This window comes from Brachyhypopomus gauderio, unplaced genomic scaffold, assembly GCF_052324685.1.
Source record: "Brachyhypopomus gauderio isolate BG-103 unplaced genomic scaffold, BGAUD_0.2 sc121, whole genome shotgun sequence".
Taxonomy (NCBI): Eukaryota; Metazoa; Chordata; class Actinopteri; order Gymnotiformes; family Hypopomidae; genus Brachyhypopomus; species Brachyhypopomus gauderio.
In genome coordinates this window covers 365,301-390,287 of record NW_027506942.1, presented here as the reverse complement: position 1 = coordinate 390,287, position 24,987 = coordinate 365,301, and the positions used below count along the sequence as shown (strand labels likewise).

At 46.3% G+C, this 24,987-nt stretch overlaps 1 protein-coding gene across 3 annotated transcripts; it reads right to left on the bottom strand.

The window, feature by feature from the left end:
* Positions 1-501: 501 nt before the first annotated feature.
* Positions 502-24,199, bottom strand: ikzf2 (IKAROS family zinc finger 2). Of its 3 annotated transcripts, none has more exons than XM_076993757.1 (9): positions 23,016-23,467; positions 20,154-20,301; positions 19,945-19,993; positions 15,330-15,434; positions 12,178-12,369; positions 10,401-10,568; positions 5,763-5,900; positions 5,348-5,482; positions 502-4,340 (listed from the first exon to the last, which is right to left on the bottom strand). In XM_076993757.1, the coding sequence occupies exons 2-9, from the start codon at positions 20,166-20,168 to the stop codon at positions 3,607-3,609; spliced, it is 1,536 nt and encodes a 511-aa protein (XP_076849872.1). In that variant the 5' UTR covers positions 20,169-20,301; positions 23,016-23,467; the 3' UTR covers positions 502-3,606. The 3 variants fall into 3 exon arrangements, with proteins under 3 accessions (XP_076849872.1, XP_076849874.1, XP_076849873.1); XM_076993759.1 differs by lacking the exon at positions 20,154-20,301 and having other exon boundaries at positions 23,016-23,055; positions 23,150-23,466; XM_076993758.1 differs by lacking the exons at positions 20,154-20,301; positions 23,016-23,467 and adding an exon at positions 24,019-24,199.
* Between the last annotated feature and the right edge of the window lie 788 nt (positions 24,200-24,987).

Genomic DNA, 24,987 nt, shown 5'->3' with positions numbered 1-24,987 from the left:
TTGTCTGAGCATAAAAATGTTCCACATATATCTAGACTGTTCTCACCAAAATTAACCTCTTAACCTAACGGGTCAATGATCACTGTGCATATAAACCATACGTCTTTACCGCTTTCTTGATTTGGTCAGTTATTTTTATCATTGTTTATTCCATTTGCACATTTAGATTTACTTAAAAATACACTGCAGCAATGATACCTTGCTTATGTGAGACATGGTTTCAGAAACCAGAGCAAACATAATTAGGCACGTTGGATTATGATCCAAATATGGTCAGCGTGTTCAGTGCAGTCGCATAAGAATCAAGAACCACAGAATGACTTTTCAGTGTAATTATCACTGCCTTAGAGGAAAACGACTATTAAATGCCTTGTGATCGCGCGCGCGCACACACACACACCCACCCACCCACACATACAATAGTAACTGATGATTATCATGTTGAAACATGTCTAATGTGCACACGATAGGAAACAGAAGAGACCAGACAGACACCACAGAGCACAGAAAGTGTAAAGGTATTTTAATGCAGAAAATCCATGCTTTAAAACCAACACCTTACAGCACAATTTCCTTCTGAGGGTCAGTGATCTATGGAATAACATTTCAGTACACCCTTAACTTTTAGGGTTTCTCTATAAAAAATCCCTTTCTAACAATTCATAAAGATGCCATATTTTCATAGGCATCTTGGCAACACAGTACCTGAGAAGACCCAAAGGCTGAAACACACAGACAAAGGAGCATAAACCCAGTTCAACATCTGTACCAAAATATACTGTATTTCATTCATACATATAGTTACTCTATATAAAAATACACTGCAATTCCTCATTTTACTGTTTGTAAGGCCCACAGTAAATATAAGCATGTTAAAAAACACTTTCACAAAAAATATATATATTTACACTAAAGTTAAAATAGTAACCCCCATACATGTGAATGTAGAATAACGACCTAGAATCTGAGTGCCATTGGTTGAACTTCAAGTACGCGCCATTGGTCCCCGAGTGCCACGCCCTCTGAGGAGCTATCCTGTATCTGAGCGCTTTCAAGGCTGTAAACATAGTCTTTATTTCAATGCTTCTACCACCTCCTTCTTTTTAGCCATTTTTCTCTTTTTTCTTTTTGTTACGTTATAATCTTTTTTTCTGGGATTTTTTTATATATGTGAGGAGCAGTCACACACAGAGCATGCTTTTCAACTGAGCATCCAAAACTCATTTTACACATATGTACACTATGCCATACATGGAGAACAGCTACAGTATACAGACAGAACAATGAAAACAAAAACACAATTCAAACCAAATACGAGCAGTTGCTTTCCATTGAGCCAAACGTCTCCAAAGGGATTTTCGTTACTGACTTGGAATACTTGGTCCTGCTAAAAAAAAGGCACACGAAACTTCTCAAACTGGACATCAGAATGATTATGCTTCTCATGACGAAAGGAAGTGATCTTGGCATAATGGTCCCTTGCTTTTAGAAGAGATATTCACAGTCTCAGTTTCTCCCCCTAATCCCCAATTCCAACAGTACTTCACAGATCGCGCCAGGTCGACGATACGAGAGCCGCTCAGGCGCGCACGGTTGCGCGAGAACCGCACCGCAGCCCTTCATGACCAGTGAAGATGACGATGATGATGCTACACATTGGTCCTCCAGCAACACAACGTGGACAGCAGAGTCACACCAAAAGGACCAGACCGATACTATGCTAAACTCTCTGTTCTCCACTAGGAAGATCAAAGCACTGTTCAGAGTTAAACAGTAAGCAAATACAATGTCTGTTTACATATTTGTTTTCAATTAGATGTGTCCAGATATCTCTTAATTACTAAATGAATTAAATCAGTTATTACTAGAGGGTAGAAATTATATATACAAGGATTAGGGTAGTCAATTTAAGAACTTTAGCACAATACAGTGCAGAATATCTATCTATCTATCTATATATCTATATATACATATCTATATATAATTTCTGCCAAGCTATGAAACTACTCATAACTAGTGAATTCATAACTATGTAATTACTGCATACTGTGTGTTTAGGGACTACACAGAAGAAGACACAACCAATTATATGAACTAAGAATTTGAAGATAGACACTCAGTTCCAGCCTGGAGCCAAGAAACAAAACAAAAACCAAAACAAACAAAACAAAAACAACTGTGGAGAAGCAGGCTAACACAGGCTAACACATGCTAACACATGCTAACACGAGGGCCCTCTTTCACCCAGCGTGACCAATGCTTCACAATAAAGTGCGAGCTATAATATCTGACCTACTGAGCGAGCGGACGAGCATCTAACAGGGAGTGATACACTACACACTGCGTCTACACACCCTTTATGGCTCGACAAGGAGGAGTCAGCCATGTTAATCAGCCCAAAACAGCAGCTCTCTCCAGGTGTTTCAGAAGAGCCAACGAGACCATCGCATCGCTCTAGCTGCACTGGTGCAAACACAGTGCACCCATCCGCAACCTGGGCACTGATGGAGAGAGTGGGTTGGGGGTGGGGGTGGTGGTGGGGTGGGGGTTTGGGGGGGGAGGGTGGTGGTGTGGGGGTGCTGCCCTACATCAAACTATGTTTTCATCCAGATTGCCATCAGATGCTTCTCATGCATGGTCGCTACCTGATTGACTTTAATGTGGTTACAAAGCTACATTTGGAGGCACAGGCAGAAGAATAACGGTGTGAACCGACACAAACTCACAGTTCGAAAGGAACCGAAAATAAACAATAATAATAATAATAATAATAATAGTAATAATAATAATATACCTGGATCCACAAACCTTAATGCTAAGGTTTAATTCAGCTGTGTATCATGTGTGTCCTTCTACAGCGAGAATGATGGTGGCGTGGAGGCCAGAGCAACACAGAGAAGTGAAACCACGTCATTCAGAACATCGGCAAGGCACTGAGAAAGCACAGCAGCATCGAAGCTAGAAGGGTTACCATGGAAATCTGTCCACTGTCCCCCGACTGTCCCCCTTGTGTGCAAATGCACTTTGTTCTAGATGTCCTCACATGGCCACATCTATTCAAGTCTCTTATTGTCCACGTGGCAGGAACGAGTCTATGTGAAGACCCAGTGAAGATGAACATGAAACGTGAAAAAAAAAAACAAGACAAAAACAAGAACCTTCATAATTTTTCAGGGACTATAGCTGCTCTTTAGGGTGGTGCAGGAGATTAAAATGATTGTAAAAAAAGAATGTGTGCCTACATGGAGAAACTAACAAACATAAATCATTTTATCACATCATATCACATAATCAGACCCTCTCACCCAAATGTGAAACCTTCAAAAAGTTCCAAAATTAAAATATGAGCCACGTGACCTAACCCTTCATATATTGACCAAATGCTGCATCTCTGAGGGTGTGATCGACACATCTCCCTGCTCACGAAACCTCCCCACAGGTCCCAGACTGCTGTGGTGTGTGTGTGTGTGTGTGTGTGTGCGTATATGTGTGTGCGCATATGTGAGTGTCTACATGTGTGTATGTGTACGTGTGTGCATGTGTGTGTGTGTGTGTGTGTGTGTGTGTGTGTGTGTGTGTGTGTGTGTGGGAGGTGTCCGGGCGCCTTTAGCGGAAGGTATGAACACCACGGACAATGTGTGAAGAGAACTCGTAGCGGTCCTTGCTGCAGTGGCCACAGATGTTGCACTCGAGCGGGTCCCTGTAGCCGTGGCAACCCATGTGGATGGTGTACATGACGTGGTCCAGGAAGAGCACGCGGCAGTGCTCGCACTGGAAGGCTCGAAGCTCCTGGCCCTCGCGGCCGAACACACGCACCCCGTCCCTGCCCCCCGGGCGGCCTGCCTCCGCCCCCCTCGCCTCCTCCGCACGCCCCAAGCCCGGGCTCAGCCGGGGCACGGGCCTGGGGGCGGCACCGCCGTTGGGCGGCTTGTCATGGGGGCTGCTCCGAGCAGAGTCGACGGATTCCTGGCCGCTGTTGCTGGGCGAGCCCTCCCGGCCCACCGCGGGATTCTTGGGTCGGACCAGTGAGATGGCGCCGTTGGCGGGAGTCGAGAACTCTGGCGCCATCTGGGGGCCGTGGAGGGTGTCGCGGCTGCTGGGCCTGTCCATGCGCGGTCCGATGGGGTAGACGGGGTGAAAGAGGGGGTTGACCATGGGGACCACCTCCGCCATGGCCAAAGCAGGGTGGTGCACCACGGGACGCAGACCTTCAGAACCCATGTAACCCATGACATTGCTGATGGCCTGGTCAATCATATGAGCCTGCATCATCTCCGCTTCCTTCTCATATTTCAGGCCCACGTCGAATTCAGGATAGGAGAAACGCATCAACTTCTCCCCTTCAGAACACGACAGCAGAAAACAGTATGATGTAACGCACACACACACACACACGCACTTGCTCATGCACGCGCTCACACACACACATGTACACTTTATATGTAGATAGATTAAAAAAAACATTTCATTTGTCTCTAAAACCTTAGCCCTGGAAAGTGAGCAACCTGGAAGCCTTTTTGAAGATTATTTATGCCAAACCTATTGTATCCTAATTATAATATAGGATACAGCTCATGGTGGGAAAACATTTTGAAAGTTCTGATTGCCTGCAAATGTTTTTTTTGTCTTTTTTTTCTGCAAATGTGTTTTTGGTCTGAATAAAATGTGGAAAGTCCCACGTGGAGAGAATTTAACCCCTCCATAACATGGATGTGGTGAGCTGCTGCACGTCACTTGATTAAAGCATTGGCAGAATTACAGGTGTGAAGAAACCGCAGGGCAGATAGAAAACAACTCCCGCCTTTAGCGAATCTCTCTTTCACTTTCCTGTAGCCTTTGGATTTAGCACACACTTTCACCCAGAAACCACACTTAAAACTGCCTCCATGTTCATGGTTCCTTTCTTTATGAACATTCTATTAAAATGTTCGTTATTACTCATAATCTGACAGAAATTATTAAAAACAATAAAGAATTAGTCTTTGAAATGGAATATAAGGCGTCGTGCATACATCATGTATAATATGCACACTGCATATTAAAACTAGCAAACGGCCACAGCTGAATTGAATTTGGAAGTGCAATCTCGCACCTGTTGGGACTCCTTACGTATTTCTTTCTGACATTACATACTTTGCCTGAAGAGGAAACATGGTATTTGTGGTTATATTTAGCAATCGGTTCTCATTTTGACTAAGGCTGCACTATTTCCACCCGCGGGGCCGCTGTTCATGGGCACTGCCTTCGCCACAGTGTGAATGTGTGTGCTGAGGCCAAGATCTAGGTGCGATGTCTGGGGTGGGGATGGGTGTTGGTCAGGGTTCACGTCCACTATGAAGCCACTCACCTACAAACTTCTGGGGCGTGGTGCTCTTCCTCTTGGCTACGCTGGCCTGTAGCCTCTCGATCACGGGTGGCCGCTCGAAGGACGCCACGGTGGCCGCCTCCATGCCCAGAGGTCTCTGCTCCTTGGGGACTTCCGCTGGGGTTACACGACACAATACAGAACACAGAATAACACAGAAGCTTCTTTTGTGAATTTACAGGGCGGTCACAGCTGAATTACTGGATCTGTAAGCGACAGTCCTATACCGAGAGGTCTGACACCCACCATGAGTGTCCTGCTTACATGATTCAGCGAGAGGAAATGTTACCCATCCTAAACAGATGACTGACAGGTCAGATGAAACTCTCACAGGAAGAGCTACAGAGTGACAGAGTTGCTTGAGCTTACTCAGCGAACGGGTCCTGACCCCTCTCACCTGCATATGGACCTGGGTTGTGGGTGGGATCCATGCCGACACTCTGCAGGTAATTGTGGCATCTCTCTTTGTGCTCCTCCAATGACGTGCGCTGTTTGTAGCTCCGCCCACAGTAGTTACATTTGTGTGGTTTACCCACTAAAAGGACATCAAAGCAAAGAGATCTATCTATTAGTATGGAGGCGACACAAGTAAATCGAACTGTATGCATGACGGGGGTTTCGGTCTCTGAGTAAGTAAGTAAAAGAGTGGGCACTTTTTCGTGATGATGCAATGTGACATGGTCTCAGAAAAGAAAAACCAGCTCATAGTGGATTACATAAGCTTGGCGTGGAAGGATCCCACACAGAGAGCAAACCTGAAGCAGAGGTGTATTCTACACCAGACTCCAGCAATGACTGCAGTACAATCACACACCCAGGCATACAGGAATTGGAACAAACTAATATGGAACAAACCAGATAATTTTACAAAAATACGCTTTTACACACACACACACACACACACACACACACACACACACACACACACACACACACACACACACACACACACACACACACACACACACACAGTAAACATGTAGTACTGGAAAATCTCTCTGAAGATCAGCCAGGGGCAGGGGGTGTTCTACACTCCCCAACCGGAGCAGGTGTGAGGTGGGTGACTCACTGCCTGTATTCCACTGACACTGGGCTGAGCAGAGCGGGGCGTGACCCGGCCTCCACACCCGGGCGCTACGGAGCAGAGCCCTGCGCATCCTTCCACCGTGGGCTACTGAGGAAGGCTGCAGAGGCTCAGGAACCTCCAGGAACACACGTCATCGCCCGCGGCGTTCCAGTAATCAAAGGAATAAGTCAATTTATCGAGTCAGCCAGGGCTTCATTCATTGTTTTCTTTTAGTCATTCACTACCCTATCTTGCTCTTTCATTCATTCAGATATGAAGCATGCAGTCTTGCCATCTCATCGACCAGCGAGCCTACGCTAGCCAGTTGAGTCAGCCGAAGTCTTTCCAATTTGAGCGAGCTGTTTCAGGCTCTGTGGTCAACCCTCTGGTGTGAGGCACTTTCAGTATTATTCATGAAAAGAGAGCAGAGAGAGAGACTTGACTCACAGAATATGCAACCAGCAGGTCTGTCGGAGTCGCACGTGAGAAACGTACGCCCAAGAGCCTGTTACAAGCAGAGCGCGTGTGATTACCTGTAAAGAGTGTGGATTATGAAAACACCTCCAGCACATTTCTGTAAGGCTGTAGTGAAGTGGATAATGAGAGAGAGGCAGCCAAAGGAGAGGAGCAGCCAAACGACCTTTCACACACGCCAAACAGCACGACCGCGGCGCTCGCAGTGTGTGAACCACTGGATCGCAGTGTGTGTGCGTCTGTGTCAGAAAACTCACTGGAAAGAACAGTGGCCTTGTGGGTAGGAAAAAAAGGACCATTTAAAGCATGCTGCAAAAAATACTGCAGTACAAAATACGTTTTTGGAGATGTGTCTTCAAATAGGTCACAACATTAATGAGAAATAAAACGTCTTGTTTTAAAAACAAGTACACAAAAATGTAAATATATATATATTTATGTTCAAATAAGTTTGCATTATTACCTCGAAATGTCATGCTACAAAATTAATCTAGCTATTTTAACTGGTCTATATATAGATTTGACAATTTGTCAACCTGATCTGTGCAAACACTAAAGTTTGTATTTTTCAGGCAGAACTTTTTCCCCCTCTTTTCAAATCAGAGTGATGACTAACCACGGCAGAAGGCCTGACAGGTTCATAACACACGCCGACTGTCTGGTGTGCTTGGGTGCAGAGCTTCTCGCTGTGACGACGGCTCCTGTGCGTTTATATGTCATTAGGTCAGTGTATTGGAAATGGAAGGGTATGAGTAAGAGATAATGATGACAAGACCATGGTTTTTGTCACACCTTCAGTATTTCTGGGGAGGAAATCTGAGCACGTACATTTGCACAATTTCATCATTACAGTAAATCAAATGTAGACACCGTCGAGATTCCGTTGAGTGTGCAGTGCCACAAAATGGAAATAAAGAGAGACTCAGCGGTTTGGTCCAGTGAACTGGGACTACAGCTGTGTGCCACTGTTCTGTGGAGTGGGACCATGACCCAGGCTTCTGAACACATGAACGTCTATGGTGTCCGCGCGTCTATTACTGGGCCGTTACAAACAAAAATGACTCAAAATGTTAACTATCTGATATCTGATATCCAGACCAAGAATTGTGAGTGCTTGGTGCCGAAGCTGGAAGACAGAGATTCCTGTGTCAGCATCTATTCTTGACATGCAAATAACTCAACTGTTGCATTAAAGCCCACTTAACCGCATCTATTCGGGTTGAAAACAGGAAATCATGAGATGAAGATGACATTTCAAGTACATGCCTATCAATCGTTGTTCATCAACAGAAGTGCCCAGGTTCACAACTACTCTCACCATCCACTGATCCGTCTCAACAAACACCCAAACAACAATAAGAAGCCACGAGATTCAGCAGCAGGTTTCACACTACAGTCTGAATACCAATGCGTTTTCCAAGGTATTGATATACTGACACACACACACCCACACACCCGCACACAAAGTAAAATAAATAAAACACACATTCTTTCTAGACACTCACAGCCACACACACATGCAAGGTGAGTTCAAACTCTACACCCTGCTGCTGGTTTATTCTGGTCAGCCACACCTGAACGCAGCCGTTCACATGTGAACTGAAGAACCGCTCCACATTCCACTGTCTCACATACGCCACCGATCCGGCTCCCGAGACGCCCAGCCCACCCCCCCACCCACACCCGTCCCGTAGCCGAAGGCAGGCAGAGGACATCCCGAACGGGAACCTGGCGTGGGCAGGGATGGTCCTGAACACTGTGGGACCAGAGGGTTCTGTTTCTGCCCCTTCTGCTCCGAGGTGCTCGGCAGCTCGGCAGCCGTTGGCCAATGGCGCACCTGAGGTGCCAGGCTGTAGAGGGGTGTGAGCTCTTATGAACCTCTAACAGCAGTGGGACTGGAGTCCCCTTGTGCATGACCTGTGTCCCAGAATGCTTTGCATTACAACTTTTTTCATCTTTTACTCTAACAGACATTGGGAGAGAACCACGCATATTTATGCATTTCTGCTGGCATGTAAAAAAAAATACATAATGTATAAAGTGAAACGACTTCATGCTTAATTTACTATGAAGCGTTTGACTACACCGTGTGCACAAACACGCGCGACACAAACGGCCTGGCCTAGAAAAGCTCACTATCCCAGGTGCTGACAGCGATTAGCTCTGAAAAACAGGAAATGAGAAAAGACAAAGAAAGAGCAAAACATGATTAGAGAGATAGACCGTTCCTTCTCTCCTTGAGTACATCAGTCCACTGGGTCTGGCGCACCCGGCACGGGTCACACGCACTGGTATCGGGTGGCCCGGAACCACAGTGCTGGGTAGCACCCAAGACATGATGGAGTGATAATATGAAAGTAGGTTAGAGAGTGCAGCACTTCCCTCTGGTCAAAAGAGAGAGAGAGAGAGGGAGAGGGAGGAAACACAGAAAGAGAGAGAGATAAAGAGAGAGAGAAAGAGAGAGAGAGATCAAGAGAGAGAGAGAGAGAGAAAGAGAGAGAGAGAGAGAAAGAGAGAGAGATCAAGAGAAGGAGAGAGCAGCAGCAAGGTTCAAAGATAGAAAGAAAGGGACAGAAGGAAAGAGGGGAAGAGGGAGGGAGAGAGAGGTTGAGAGAGAGAAACAGAGGGAGAGAGAGAGAAGGGGATGGAGAGATAGAGGGAGGGAGAGAGAGATAGAGAGGGGGTTGAGAGAGAAACAGAGGGAGATGGAGTGAGAGAAAAGGAGGGAGAGATAGAGAGAGGGAGAGAGAGGGAGAGAGAGGGAGGAGAAAGACAGACAGCAAGCGAGTGAGTGAGTGACAGAGCGTTTCCTTTAGTTGTTCACAGGAACAGTATGTCCTAAGTGGCTCAACCACAGAGCTCGAGTGTGTGTCTGTAAAAGTCCCCAGCGCTCTCCAGAGTGGACGCACACTTCAACAGAACCAGGGCAGCTTGACAGACAGACGGTCCTGAAATGCACCGCCGAAGCAGACACACTCTGGGGCCTTCTGACTGAAATCATTCACCCTCACACAGGCATATGTGAGTGGCACCATTCTCAGAACTGTGGCTTTGACATGTGGGGGGCTCTCTTAGTCCCTCGCTCACACACTGCCTGTATCACATACTTCTTCTCTCTCTCTCTTATGGTTTGTCTCTCTATCTCTCTCTCTTCCCTCATTAGACCGCTAACCAAGCCCAAACGCTCACTGACATTTCTCGAAGATTGGCTGCAGCCATTCCCTCCACCTCTGCTGATAGATTACAAACCGTCATCATTAATGACCATTTGTGACATCACATTATTGACCAATTTGTGACATCATGGAAATTACCATTTTTTGACATCACTGAAATGGCCATTTTGTGACATCACATTAATGACCGTTTTGTGACATCACTTTGTTGTGTTAATCAAAACACCTTTTTGTTTCACAAACAACAACATCTAAACAAACACAAAGAGGGAGGCGGAGGCTCCTGTAACACAGGTGCGACGGGGAGGGGGAGACTGACCCGAGTGTGTGCGCAGGTGGCCGGTCAGCGCGTCACGCCGGCGGCAGGCGTAGCTGCAGAACGGACATTTGAACGGCTTCTCGCCCGTGTGCAGCTTGATGTGTCTCAGAAGGTTGCCCTTCTGGGTGAAGGAGACCCCGCACTGGTTGCACTGGAAGGGCCGGTCGCCTGTAGAAACATGAGAGGGTGTCAGGGTTGAGCCTCCTGCTCAGCGCACACACCCAGAATCAGCGCCGGGCCTGCAGAACTCTCACAGGGGGCTGGATAAACACGCTGCTTCTCCTGCTCCCATAGAGCCACTAGTAATCAATTGTTCATCTGTGTTTATATATACATATGTATATGTGTGTGTGTGTGTGTGTGTTTGTGTGTTGTGTGTGTGTATACATAGCATATATATATATAGATAAGTGGTGTGATGAGGAGGTGTTAGATCATGATAACTCCCTTTTCACGTCCTGCTCGTCTTTTGCAGAGCCTGGCTTACCACACGGGCCGACTCTCGCTGAGGCCCATGTGAAAGTAAAGGTCGATTGCTGCTTACCAGCACAAGGACATGATCTGAATGTGCCCTGAAGTTACTCCTTCTGTGATCGGCTGAAGGCTGTGAACTCTGAAGTGCCACTGAATCTTTAAAGCAAGAAGTTCATTTTGTCCCCCAAACTACAGTTGGGGCTTTGGTGTCATTCTTGCCAAGGTCGTTCTGTTTTGGATTAATGTCAAAAAAAAAAAACCTACAGAAACCTCTCTTGGTCCGGGAGCAGACGATCGTACCCTGAATTTTTTAAGTGTTGGCTTGTGGCAAACACGTCCATCACGATCCCGCTCGGACACACAATACGGCGGGAGGAGAGAGGTGCCACGGGCGGCCGTGATGTCAGCGGCGGGCGGTGAGAATACGGATCAGGAGAGTTGAAATCTGAGCCTGGAGCACTGACGAAACAGGCAGCTCCGACGGCGTCAGCCACAGCCCCTGGAACAGGTTGTGGAGGATTCCTGGGATACTGAGAAGATTTCCAAGCCTGTGCTATTGTTCTCAAACTTCTCCCCACACCCTTTTACACGCACTTCAGCCAAGGGAGAGGGGACAAGGGTTCCAGCTTAAAGCAGTTTTGACGCCCTGTCGGATCTGCTAAGCTTTATTAAAAATTTGCGTCCTGGGATGTGAAGTCAGTTTTTAGCAGTTAAAGGAAAAAGTTTGTGGAGATAAAACAAGGAAACAACAGGCAGTAATGTAAACACACTCAGTGAGGATTCTGATTTATGTGAATAAGGCACGAAGGTCTGTGCAGTTTAAAAGTAGCTTTTCATCTGAAAGCAAGTCTCACTCATGAACTGCTGAAACATACTGAGATATTGATAAATATCAGTAAGATTGAATCTGAAAGTGTTGGCGGTAAAAGAAAGGGATAAAAATGTTCTCTACCCTGTAGATGGTGGATATTAAACAGGCATTATGTATTAATGTAGCACAGGTGAATGATACCTCCAGATAAAGTGGAGATAAAGTGTGTATTGTGTTTCATGGTGGAGAAGGGAGACCAGAGTGGCTGTGTATGTCTCTCAGTTGTTTATAGTACATCATGATCACCTGGGCTAAGGCCTGGATCACAGCTGTGGCCATCTTCAGACAACATGTGTTACCAGTCAGACTCTACTAGGTGTCATGAAGAGTCTCTGCATTCAAGACTCATGGTTGCATTCAACCTTTCAAATATCAAAACACTCGGACTAAACTCTCTAGAGTTAAACGTTTGTTAGCGTAATGCATATTTACCGTTGGGCAGTCGCACTCCTGCATCAGGTGGACCTTCTGTCCCAGGTCCAATGTCCTGTAGGTTGTTGGGACTGTCAATCATGGGCTCCTCCAATACCGATCCCTCTTCTCCACTGTGCCCCATCTCATCGGGGCCTGTGACCCGCCTCTCTGTCTCTTCCTCAGCTCCCTCCTCTTGCTTGATAACGTGTGCTGGAGGAAGAACAGAACAGTGTCTATAAAAGCAAAGCACGGACACACACACACACACACACACGTACACACACACACGCGTGCATATGTGCACAAACATGTGCACATGCACACACACACACATATCACCAATAACAATAACAGCAGCTAAAAGAAGCTAGTGGAGGGGGAGGTTCTATCAATTCTATGATTTCATATAAAGAGCATAGATGGTCGACAACTTTGGAATAAAGTCAAAGCAAGATTTCACTTCATGCACGAACACACACACACGCACACACACGCACACACACACACACACACACACACACACACACACACACACACACACACACACACACACACACACACACACACACACACACACACACACACACACACACACACACAAACACACACACGGTATTGTTAGAAACCATCAATAACAACCCACAGTGAGTTACTATGACAGCGGAGTGATCAAAAACACTTTCCTGTGTAACAAGACGAGCTTCAGGACTGAAGAGGAACAAAGTGAAGGCAGGTGTGGCCCTGGGGCCAGGGGCCAATCAGCTGGCAGCTGGGATTTCTACTTGACTGGCGGAGAGAGACGCCACAGTAAGAGCTGTCCTGGAGTCTGGGCCCCCTTAGGCAGGCCAGCACCCCCCACACCCCCTCCGCACACCACAGATACTAACACAGTGGGCCAAAAATAGACACGCAACAGGCAAAGACAGACAAAGCGATACGCAAAAGCGTAAGCGCCCAGCCCGCGAGTTTTCCATCTCGACCACACACACACACACACACACACACACACATACACACAGACACACACAGACACACACACACAGACAGAGAAAGAGAAAAAAAAACACCTCTCCGCGTTCCTCCACAATGCATCAGGTGGAAAAACGTTCCGGCTACTCACCCCACCATCTGGCTCAACCTGTTCTGTAATATTAGCATGGCTTTAATCTGTAAGCAGGAGCAGGGGACGGAGTCCTGACTCACCTCCGGCTCTCTCTCACGGAGGTGAAAGCCCCGGGCTCTCATGCCAGAAAAACAGCTCTGCGTGCCTTAAGCAGTGTGACCCAGGACAGATCCTCCACCTCCCCAACAACTGCAGGTGTTCAGGACTACACGTAAAACGCTTTTCTCAGAGGGTGAAAGATGTTCCTACAAACAAGCAGGCTGGGTCTTCCATTAGCTCATGTCAACCCTGCAAACTTCCTATAAACAGGTTTTCCGAGCTCTTAAATATGAGCTTAAATAAGATACCGGCAGATATCTGAAAACAGAACGTAGTGTTTGTGCTGGCCAAGTTCTAAAGTTCAACGATCAGGACTACAGGCCAACCATCTTCAGTTTGGGTCAGTCTTCACTAGGTCTTCCTTCAGTAGCTGCACACGGGGGCCCAGAACATGGTAGACCTTTCAGCATCACCACATGAGTAGATTTGGCTGTACAAGGCTGCTTCATTGCTCAAAGTGAGAGCTGCTCTGTGTTGAAAGACGTACCCATGAACAACAAGCAGACGGCATTCCTCATTTTACATTCTAGATCGTCTAGCTTCTCCAGTGAATCAAAGCAACTCAAACTTCACAACTGAACCACAATCTGCACGCTAGCGGCACAAAATAAAATGCAGGGTCCATCTGAACTTGCTCATACTTCAATGTCCCTGACGAGGTGATCAGAGGTAGTGCCTTTCAAACCAGCACAGTCGTACCTTCTCCAATATCGATATATCTGCCTAGACTTCTGCCAATAGTTTCCATAAAGGAATCCACTTCTTCCCCCCCTTCAGCACGGACACCACGGAGCATCTCTGCCAGCCGCAGCAGAGTGAGCTTGAAATGGTTGCCGGGACAACAAGATACAGAATCCATTTGCCTCCGTGTCCTCTGTTGATCAAAGCGGCAGATAGAGGGCGTGTGGGGTCAGCGGGTCTGCCTGCTGTCTCCGCTGTGGTCTGGGGACAAGTACACACATCTCTACTCTACCCTGAGGACTGGGATGGTAAGTCAGGGAACAACAAGGCACTCCAGAGTGACGATCTAGGTTATCAAGGCTTATAGAGCGTTGCGAAACACTGCAAGTCAAATAAATTTGTACGAGGTGACAGTCCGGTCCTCCAGAACTTTACGATAAGAGCAATGTGATTGGCTGAGATGAAAGTAAAGGTAAAGCTTCCAAATTCTGGGGTCAAAGGTCTGAAGTCAAAGATCTGGGTTCAGATGTCGGACAGGTTCAGAAAGGTTTGAGGCTGTGAAGCAGTGTGTATTTTCAGCCATTGCTGCTTGTCCAAGGCCTAGACCCTCTAGACCTAAATGACTATTGAGCCGCCAACAGAACACAGCAAGCCCAGTGAGTTCTACAAACTCACACAGGCATCCTGTGCAAACTAACCGCCAAGGAGAAGTGTGACAGGGCAACTCGAAGCAACTTCTCCTTATCTCTTCTCTCACTCCGCCATCGCTCTGGCCCGACCGTGAGCACGACCGTGTCTATGAGAAGCACCTCTGGCTTGGATCTCTGCCCGAGAGCTTCGAAGAGCTTCCCTTTTCTCATTATACCAACTCACGATGAGAAGACCGAAACAGCCCACACCCCCCCCCCCCCCCCCCACCCCATTATGCGCTGGTTTGAGGAAGGGAAATGCCACTTAGGCGGCCTGTCCCATCAGATGGAAGATAAGATGACCCTCTGAGCGTTCCCTTTTTCTTTGCTTTCGTTTTTTAACTCAGTAAGATAAAGGTTCTTCCTCTGTGCCACTGCACTTCTCTTTTTCATCCCGTTACAACAGCCGGCGTCGGAGCAGCTACCAGCCGCCACCGTGAAGAGTTGTGAGGTAACCAGAGAAAGAGCTCACACTGCAGGTAAAGGAGACGTCCAAACAAAAGCTCGGCCGAGTGCTGTGAACTCTCTGTGGAGTGCAGCGCTGAGGTAACTATGGAGGTGCGTGGGAGGGAACTCACTGCTGGGAGATCTGGGACTTTGGGAATGTTGCCCGTTGGGTGTGCTGGGCGACAGGTCCACCTGCATTCCCGACTTCTCCTTCCTAGGAGAGCAGTCGCCGTTACCTAGGAGACAGAAACAAGTGTATGAGTGCACTGTGGACATCGCCCTGCCTAAAGCAATATTTGGAGTCTCTCTCTCTCTCTCTCTCTCTCTCTCTCTCTCACACACACACACACACACACACACTGTTAAAAGGGGCTAAGTGTAAGGGAAGGCTCTCTCCCTGAAACAGCAGGAACGATCTGTTTAGATCAGCATCTGATCTTCAGCTGTGTAGATGTAAAGCCAATTTTTTATCAATCTCCAGGAACGGAAGACAAAGCAATGCTCCGTGCCTCCGCCATACCCTGCAGCCCTCCCTGTGCCCCACGGCTCCTGGTCCTCCTCAAACACCTCAGCTCAGCCACAACGTGAACATCAGCCCCTGGATCAGCACCTTTCACCCTGATGGACGCCATCTCCTGCAGGCACAGCTAGTTCCGCTTTCAGCTCTATCCCGGATTGGATTCCCTCGCACTCAATACACGCAGATCGAGAGCCGCTGTACGGCGGAGCCCCTCCCACCCCCACGTCTCCGCCCCCTCCCACCCCTCACGTCTCCGCCCCCTCCTCAGCCTCCACCCTAGGGGGTCTAAGTGATTCCTCACAGATCCGCTTTCCGCCTGTCCTTCCACACGTGCCCTGACAGATCGAAGCATGTGGCACACACACACACACACACACACACACACACACACACACACACACACACATACTCCGTGACCTCACGGAGGTCCTTCGACACCAGTGACTGTGAATTAGGAAGCATCAGGTAGAACTGTGGCCCTCACACAGGACAAGGGTCACCATGAAGTTCCACCATGGATGACTGAGTGGAAAGTACCCGCGAGTCCGAGCCCTTACAACGATGGAATCAGCCATTCGACATTTTTAGTGGCAGTGGCGAAGCTCCGTTGACCCGCTGTGTCTGGGTTCTGGCCCGTGCAGTAAAGCGTTAGGAGTCAAACGTGTTTGAATGGGTCTCCCTCATGTGACAGCCACCCTAATCACATCCATGGGTAATGTGAAGAAACATGGAGAGTTGTGGGTACTGACTGGCCATGGCTGAAGTGGAGTGTGTGAGGTGAGACAGGAGAGAGAGAGGTGAGATGAGACAAGACTGGGGAAGGCAGGACAGGAGAACAGTATGTGGGAGCGGAGAGAGTGTGAGGAGACAGAAGAGAGACAAAGAGAGATTAGGAAAGATGGAGGTGAGAGGAAAAAGGTGAGACATGAGAGAGAAAGATGAGACAGGAGCGAGCGAGGTGAGTCAGGAGCCACGAGGTGAAACGGAGTAGGTGAGACGAGAACATGTGAAGGGAGACAGAAACTCAGGAGACATAAGTGTGGGAAGTGAGACAGCAGTGCAGGTGGTGAGACAGGAACCTTACAGCAGGGAGAGAGAGAGACACAGACAGAGAGAAACAGACAGAGAGAGAGGGAGACAGAGAAATAGAGAGAGAGAGAGAGAGAGAGAGAGAGAGAGAGAGAGAGAGAGAGCACGCTTCTACAAAGAGAGAGGCAGTCAATGACACAATCCCAGAGTCCGTCTCTGGTTACCGCGTGGGGTTGGGGGAAATCTCCGGTGACGGCCGGTCCCCTGGCAACCGGGGAATGAGCAGCCGCTCCGATTTGAGTTGCGGCGGAGGGGAGGTGTTCCATAACAGTGTGACGCGCCTCCCCCTCCCACCACCTCCCGTAGGGAGGGTAGACAGGGCTGGAGACAGGTCCTCACCCAGAGCCCCTTATCAGCCCGGGGGCAGCGCCAGACCGAGCGCGCTCACACGCTGCGGCTACATGACTTCAGGCTAGAGATAAGAGCTGCAAATCAAGGAGCCAAACTGAGGCGATATCCATCAAACACTATTTGTGTTATCACACCGAGAAGCTATGACACACTCCGTCCTCTGCTAGCGTGTGGTTTTCACCATCTTACTACTGTTCCACTTCATCAGATTTTTTTTTCGTTTCATTCTACAAATCAGCATCTCAACATTCCCACACAGGCCTAAAATGCGCGCTCACACACACACACACACACACACACACACACACACACACACACACACAGGTGAGACTGAGGCTAGTTGTGGTCCATGAGCACATGGACATTGTTAAGAAGGCGAGTGACTGCCCCCGTGCTGATGCAAACTCAGAGCTGGTAGGAGAACCACTAGACACTGCTGGAGTCACAGCAGCACACAGGACAGTGCTGGAGTCACAGCAGCACACAGGACAGTGCTGAGTCACAGCAGCACACAGGACAGTGCTGGAGTCACAGCAGCACACAGGACAGTGCTGAGTCACAGCAGCACACAGGACAGTGCTGAGTCACAGCAGCACACAGGACAGTGCTGAGTCACAGCAGCACACAGGACAGTGCTGAGTCACAGCAGCACACAGGACAGTGCTGGAGTCACAGCAGCACACAGGACAGTGCTGAGTCACAGCAGCACACAGGACAGTGCTCAGTCACAGCAGCACACAGGACAGTGCTCAGTCACAGCAGCACACAGGACAGTGCTGAGTCACAGCAGCACAGAGGACAGTGCTGGAGTCACAGCAGCACACAGGACAGTGCTGAGTCACAGCAGCACACAGGACAGTGCTGAGTCACAGCAGCACACAGGACAGTGCTGAGTCACAGCAGCACACAGGACAGTGCTGAGTCACAGCAGCACACAGGACAGTGCTGAGTCACAGCAGCACACAGGACAGTGCTGAGTCAGAGCAGCACACAGGACAGTGCTGAGTCAGAAGCAGATCGTTTACTGACTCAGAGTAAAAAACAAACCAAAACTACAGAGCAGACTGTTCCACACATTTTCGTACTGGACAAACGAGGAGTGCTTATTGCTATCTTAGGTTAGCAAGTCAAGGTAATTGTGAGGGTGGTGTGTGTAAAGACTGTAGTGCTGGGGACAGTTACAATGCTTGTGATCAAATGTTGACAAAGCAAATGCTTTTATTCTGCAGACTGTTTTATCTAGATAGCGGTTTTTTTCATTGAACTGCTCTGCACCGTTTGCTTTGTATTTGGCCCATTCCAACAGAAAGGCCTTTGGGCCTGCACATAAATGTCACTATGAGGGAAACAGTGAGGATCTCTCAGGATTCATTCTCCCTGCAGAGTGGGTGATTGGTCAAGACATGTTGGAGGATCCATTCTCCCTGCAGAGTGGGTGATTGGTCGAGACATGTTGGAGGATCCATTCTCCCCGTGGAGCAGGTGATTGGTTGTGGCATGTTACAGCCATGCGGGTTTTGAGCAGGGATCTGGTTTTTCCTGTCAGGCCCTGTATCTCCAGAACAAGGTTCCACATCACAGGCAAAACTCTTTCACTCTTTCTTCAGTCAGTGATAAAGTCCGTGGCTCCCTGCGATACCTGAGGCACAGCTGCAGTACCCACCCGACACTGCCTTTATAACAGGGTTACAGCAGTGGCCATTCAGGACAAGATGAGCTCACACGGCAAAGGCCTCAGAAAAAGCACACAACGCTCTTAGCACCAGCGCAGGTCAGGAGGCTTCAAAGGGCTTTTTCTCAAGGAGTCAAGGGTTAAGAGTTCTTTTGAAATCCTTTGAAATTCCATGACGGTTAATCAACAAAAAATGCTATCTGACAAAAATGTAATCTGTAACCAACAAGTTTAGACAAAGCATTCTTATTCCTTGCCCGATTTTTATATATAGGCATATGTAAGACATATAAATCAGGGTATAATAAACAAGTCTTCTAGCTTTCCAATACACCTGCAGGAGTGCTGTGATGCAGGAGACTTTATCAGCCTGTTCCATCTGAGGGAATCTGGTGGGGGGGTCAAATGGAAGGTACCACTGTGCACCTGGTACTGAAGCCCCACACAGATAACGAAATCTCAAGAGGAGCCAACAGTTAGCGTTAGGGGGATATTTCTTCAGTTGAGGAGCTGCTTTGCTCTGTGTGTTTAACAGAAACACACCTGCGTCAATCTGCACCCGACAACAAAAGACAACAAACAAAATCAAAGCCGTCCTCCAGTAAAGTTCTGAGGATTTACAAAAGAATAATAGAAAACAGTTGAATACTGGAAAAAAAAACATTACAATTTTTAAATCATAAATTTTTGTTATTTGTTCTCGGGTGCAGAATATTTATTTATCCATTATGTTGTGTCATATGACAGTTATTCACAACTCCAGCTCTGTAAAGGCAGGTTACCCCAGACATTAAGAGCGGTGGTATACGCTGAAAACGTTAAGATGTTGCAACATAATCTTTTTTTTCCTGACAGAGCAGCAGAAATAACATTGAACAACAGAAAAATATATATATCACGCTGGCTTTTTACATTTCTATTGCTTAATTAGCACCTAAAACATTGACACAGACGATGCCCATCAGTAATGTAATCTAGGGTTAGGGTTAATAATGTAATCACAATCATTTTGTAAATGTCCTAGATTAATTGCAGGGCAAACTTTGAAGAACAGTAAATGACCACCACAGTCAAATCCCAAAACATCTTTTTATAATTTAGGAACCAAACTTACTTGCAAGATAACCATCCATAGCTTCCATGTCCGCAGTCCAGGACGAGCGCTGAGGAGAAGAGAAGAAAACGGGACATCAGACACTAGAGCTGTGGAGTTCTGCCACCAGACTAGGACACACTGCCTGCTAGGGCACTAGCAGTCTAGGGCACTAGCAGTCTAGGGCACTAGCAGTCTAGGGCACTGCTGCACAATTCCACAAACCTCACCTTTAGGGTGGCCATAATCCACAGTAACAGCCAAAGGACAGAGATACCACTGCCCAGCACAGGGACGTAGGACAGAGATACCACTGCCCAGCACAGGGACGTAGGACAGAGATACCACTGCCCAGCACAGGGACGTAGGAGACTATAACTGGAGTAGAACACAGGCACAAAGCTGCTACATTAGCCTAAATCACATTTCCCAAGCACCCAAGGCAATTCCGTTGACACAACGGTATATTTTTAAATAACATTTTTTTACACTAAACAACAAGCCAATACTAGTTAGACTAACTGCGTTTCTTTTGATCTCAGACTGAATGCTGCCCAGATTTGATCTGCTACAGAGTACCGTGAAGCTACTGTAGGTTCATGTTGTGAGCTGAGGCCCCCTACACTATGTGCAGGAGATGTTTACAAGACAGGTAGGCTTTAGTCGTCACCAAGAACAAGAGATGATGCTTCCTAAAACATCTGTAGCTTTAAAGGATTTGCATATTTAAAGAACACGATTACTTCTCTGTACTCTTACCGTGTTCTACGAATTTACAAGCTTTAAGAAAAATGACATCTGTGTATATTGACAGGGTAAAACCTACATTCAGAAATTCCAAGTATACTGCAGTATAACAAACTGACTTGTATTTTCTGTTCCAAATTAAATGCAAAGTATCCTTTGCACCATAACAGGAGACACAAGTGCCAGAGAGGAAAGTCTATCAGTGAGTCTTCTTACCTTTCACTTTTTATTATGTTTTTAAAAGGCTTTATAATCTTGAAACAGAAAACGGCATATAGTTTTCATTTGCCAGCACAGGCTGTCGTAAACAGTTCAGCGTAGAATCGTTGTCATTGTTATTCTCTGTAAGAAAGTCTGCACCGAATTATTAGGGAAGTAACACCATAGAGTGTGAGCTTTTGGCAAGAGGGAAAAGTGAAGATAACCAAAAATAAAGCTGCAAAAATAATCACCTTTCCTCTCGGTTTCAGGACCCCTTAAAGCTCTAATTTATAATTAATTCTTTCATTAGCTGTTGAATAGTAGCGTAGCATCCGACCGGACAGGCATCCTTGCACTAGGTATGGTTTCCTCTATTTGTGGACCCCTGACCTCACTGCTGTGGGGCTTAAGTAATGTTTTAACCATTTCTGTTCATGACCAAGCCGCATGTTATGAAAAAAGATGAATGGATTAAACCGACTGCATTCGAACTCTGATGCAAAACTACAGACAAAAGAAAGAGGAGCTTGTGAAACTCCATTATAAACACAGTCCAAACATTCAGCTTATGCACGGAAATGCTTCATATACTCGCTTTTATGTAGATATGTAAAATCAGCATGAATAGGTATTTAATAATTCGGTGTTGACAGGAGGAACCTTGGGTCTCACTGGAAGTGCAGTGATAACCCTTATGTTAGTTGTGTTTTGGGGCAGCATCATGTCTCTCTCTTATCGATATATTTTAGATAATTTTCATGGTCTTCAACTAAAGCATCTAAAGCCGTTGAATAATGGTAAAGGCCAGTTTTGCATTTAAGTATGTGTGTGTGTGTGTGTGTGTGTATAAATATATATATTTTTAATTATTCACTTTTTTAATATTAATTAGCTTTTCATTATTAATTGGCTATTCATTTTAAAATATATAATTTGGAGACTGTTGGGAATAAATTTAGTATCTGAAAGGTGTGTGCAAAGATTGGGATCTGAGCGGCAGGGCCCATCTGCAGGTCCCTGGAGTGTAAGGGTTGACATGGGCGCATTAAAGGGAGACACTTTGTCTGGAATTAACAGCTCGAGTTAGCGCTCTTCAGTTAGACCACAGAGTACTATCATTTTTCTAGTTACAGAACAGTGTTAGATCTCAGCTGTGCTCAGAAGAAACCTAACGATCGCTTAGCAAACATTTGAGACTCCTACACATACAAATGTGGCGCTGACCGAATATCAAATCAGAAACAACTAGAAGATATATTCTCTCTCCTTAGTGAAAATGTAAATATCAAGGCCTGCACGACTGTGGCGTGGTGGGTCACACTTTTGGCGATGCCTGTTGGTGAAAGCTGGTTTTAACGTCAAACTTGAAACAAAAACAAAGGACATAATTAGATCATATACTTCATAGCCATGCAGTACCGAAGGTATTTTCTTGTTCCTAATTCGACAATACGAGCAATGCAAAGAGTTGTAATAGCTTGGCTCCCCTTAAGTTAAGAACTTAATAATTAATAATCACGTTCCTCAACTACTTCATGTATCGATTTTCGTCTTACCAAAGGTAGATCCACACGTTTAACATACGATCAAATTAATATTTTTCACTCAAAAATCTTTTTTATACAAAAAATACCCTCTTAGGACCGAACTTTGTAGTTCTAAGGTTACATCACCGATCTACGTAACCGCAAGAAAATGCAGGTTAATGTAAATGTAGTTTATAAGAGAACTCGAAGAAGCAGAAAGGCCCACAGCACACACGACCCGCGCGAGCGGAGTGGGGAGCGCGCGAGCGCGACTGTGTCACGGGCTGCTGTCAAAGGGAGCGCTGCACGTGTCGCACAGCAGCGGCGAAAGACCAAATCTGTTCGTTACTGAAGAATATATCAACACTGGCACTTTTATTTTCTTCATACATCTTTAGCCATGGGTGCTTCTTAATTTGCAGATGGTCTGCTCATCGTTAATGATGCAACTATGAATAAACTACATTCGCTAAAGGCAGCACTGACATACAACTAAGGTGTCACTGAATGATACGTGAGCTCTTTAGGTTGAATTGTCTAGGCTGTTGTAACAAAATAACACTTTTTAAAACTAAAACGCAAATGCGTGTTGAGTAGGCAAGTGTGCAAAATATTTACCTTTTTCAGATCTCCCACTTAGAAATGCGGTATCGATATACTGTTCCAAAAGGTAAAAAATCGTATAAAATGCAATGAAATTATTTCCGAAGGCAAACAGTCTACTAAAACGTACGTGCGCCTCCTGTTCCTACCACTTTGATGTCTTCCGATAAACAAGCGATTGGGACGCATTCATCAGGAGTTCGTATTAGTCGCAAGTGAAAAAAACACAAAGTTACCAAGGCACAGAGTGAATAACTTCCTTCCCAAGCCTGTCAACTTTTCCACTTCGCGCCTCTCAGCACTAGTCAAGCGTCTTTTTTTCTCCCCCACAGATCTTACGTTTCTTTATTCGGTTGTCCACAGAAAACAGGTGAACAAGTTACGCATATTACAGCCGAATCTTTACCATTTGAACTGTGTGGTCAATGGCAGTCGAAATCGATGTCAAGACAGGGAAAATGAGAGAGAAAGTACTGAACTGGATCCACCGGTTCCTTGGGAATTGGCCATTAATAAGGAAATAGGAACAGCCTCTTTTTAAACCAAGACCAGGGCTGACAATTTTACCTGATGACGACCAAAATGTACAAAATAACTTATGGGAGAGTTCACAACTGCGCTTTGGATATCTTAATTAGAAATACCTAGCCTGGTCAGTCAACTATGTAAATCCAATCATTTATTATTTTTACCAGTGTTCGGCATGCATATTGTCTGTCGTAGGGTTCTATGAAATTGCATCAACTAAAAGGGGTACTGTTGTGGTATTAAACTTCACAGACGCCCATAGCAATACTCCAGTTGCAACAAGTGATCCGATAAGCGCGCTAGAGCTGCCACAGTGCAGCGCGTGCCATTCATCGCGCGCTTGACGCAGTCCGCCTGCAGCGGCGCGCGCTCCTTAGTGCCCAGATAAAGGATAAAAAAACCGTGTCCACCAAGATAAGCTCTGCCAAATGTCACCGTGAGCCCAAACAACGACCACTGCCATTTATTCATAATTTGTTTGTTTTTTTACCTCAGGAATGCAGGGGAAGAGTCAGTCCCATCTCCTCTAGTGTGAGGTTCGACATTTCACGCTCTACGGAGAGCTCGTCTAAATGAGCGCAGTCACCGCCGTGCGATAGTTCCGCAGCAGCGATCAGGCGATTCCTCCCCTCACTTCCTCCATCTTCGATGGCAAAACGGACCGGTCTCTCAAACCGAGCTGCTATTCTGGGGAGTTGATCTAACGCAGAGAAACGGATTCATCAAGAGTTGGCAGCGTTGCTCGACAATCGATTAAGGACTTAACGCGGTGAAAACTACGTCTCTGCGTCTGTAATAAAATCCTCGCAGATAAAATAAAACACAATAAAAATAATAAATAGACACTAAAGGCTAAAATGAAACAGATAAACAGTAAATGGCGAAACAGCCTACTTATCAACAGATTAAACAAGTTTTCCCACATACTGGAGAAACAGACATAGTGGCGAACACTGGACTTTTTATTTTATAGGCCCCTATTTACACTGGCTGAATATATGCGCCAGAAGACAATATGACAGGATATTTTTTACAGTTCACTGTAGGCTACAGTTTTAGTACGTTCGCTACTGAGTCGAGAACAGTATCCCAGGTCATGGTACCACAGCTTTGCTGTGTTTATGGTCGTTGCATATATGTGTACATCTAGTATGCTCATGTGGTCTCGCTGACGTTTGCTAGGCCAGGAACTATGAATCCGTGTTAAAGGTTAGCATACTTTACAGTAGTGTTGCACCTTTACAGTTATAGTTTAATCTATGTGTAACATGCACAAGTTATCTTTGATGCAAAGACTGTGTCGAAAAGTGTATATTAGAAATATAATTTTACCTATAGTCAGAATACTTAATTGTAAGACAATCAATAATGCAGCGGTTTATGGCCGAATACAGAACGCACAATATACCAAACCTAGTTGCCCACTTTATTAGAAGTTTTAGAAGTTGGGTGCTCCACA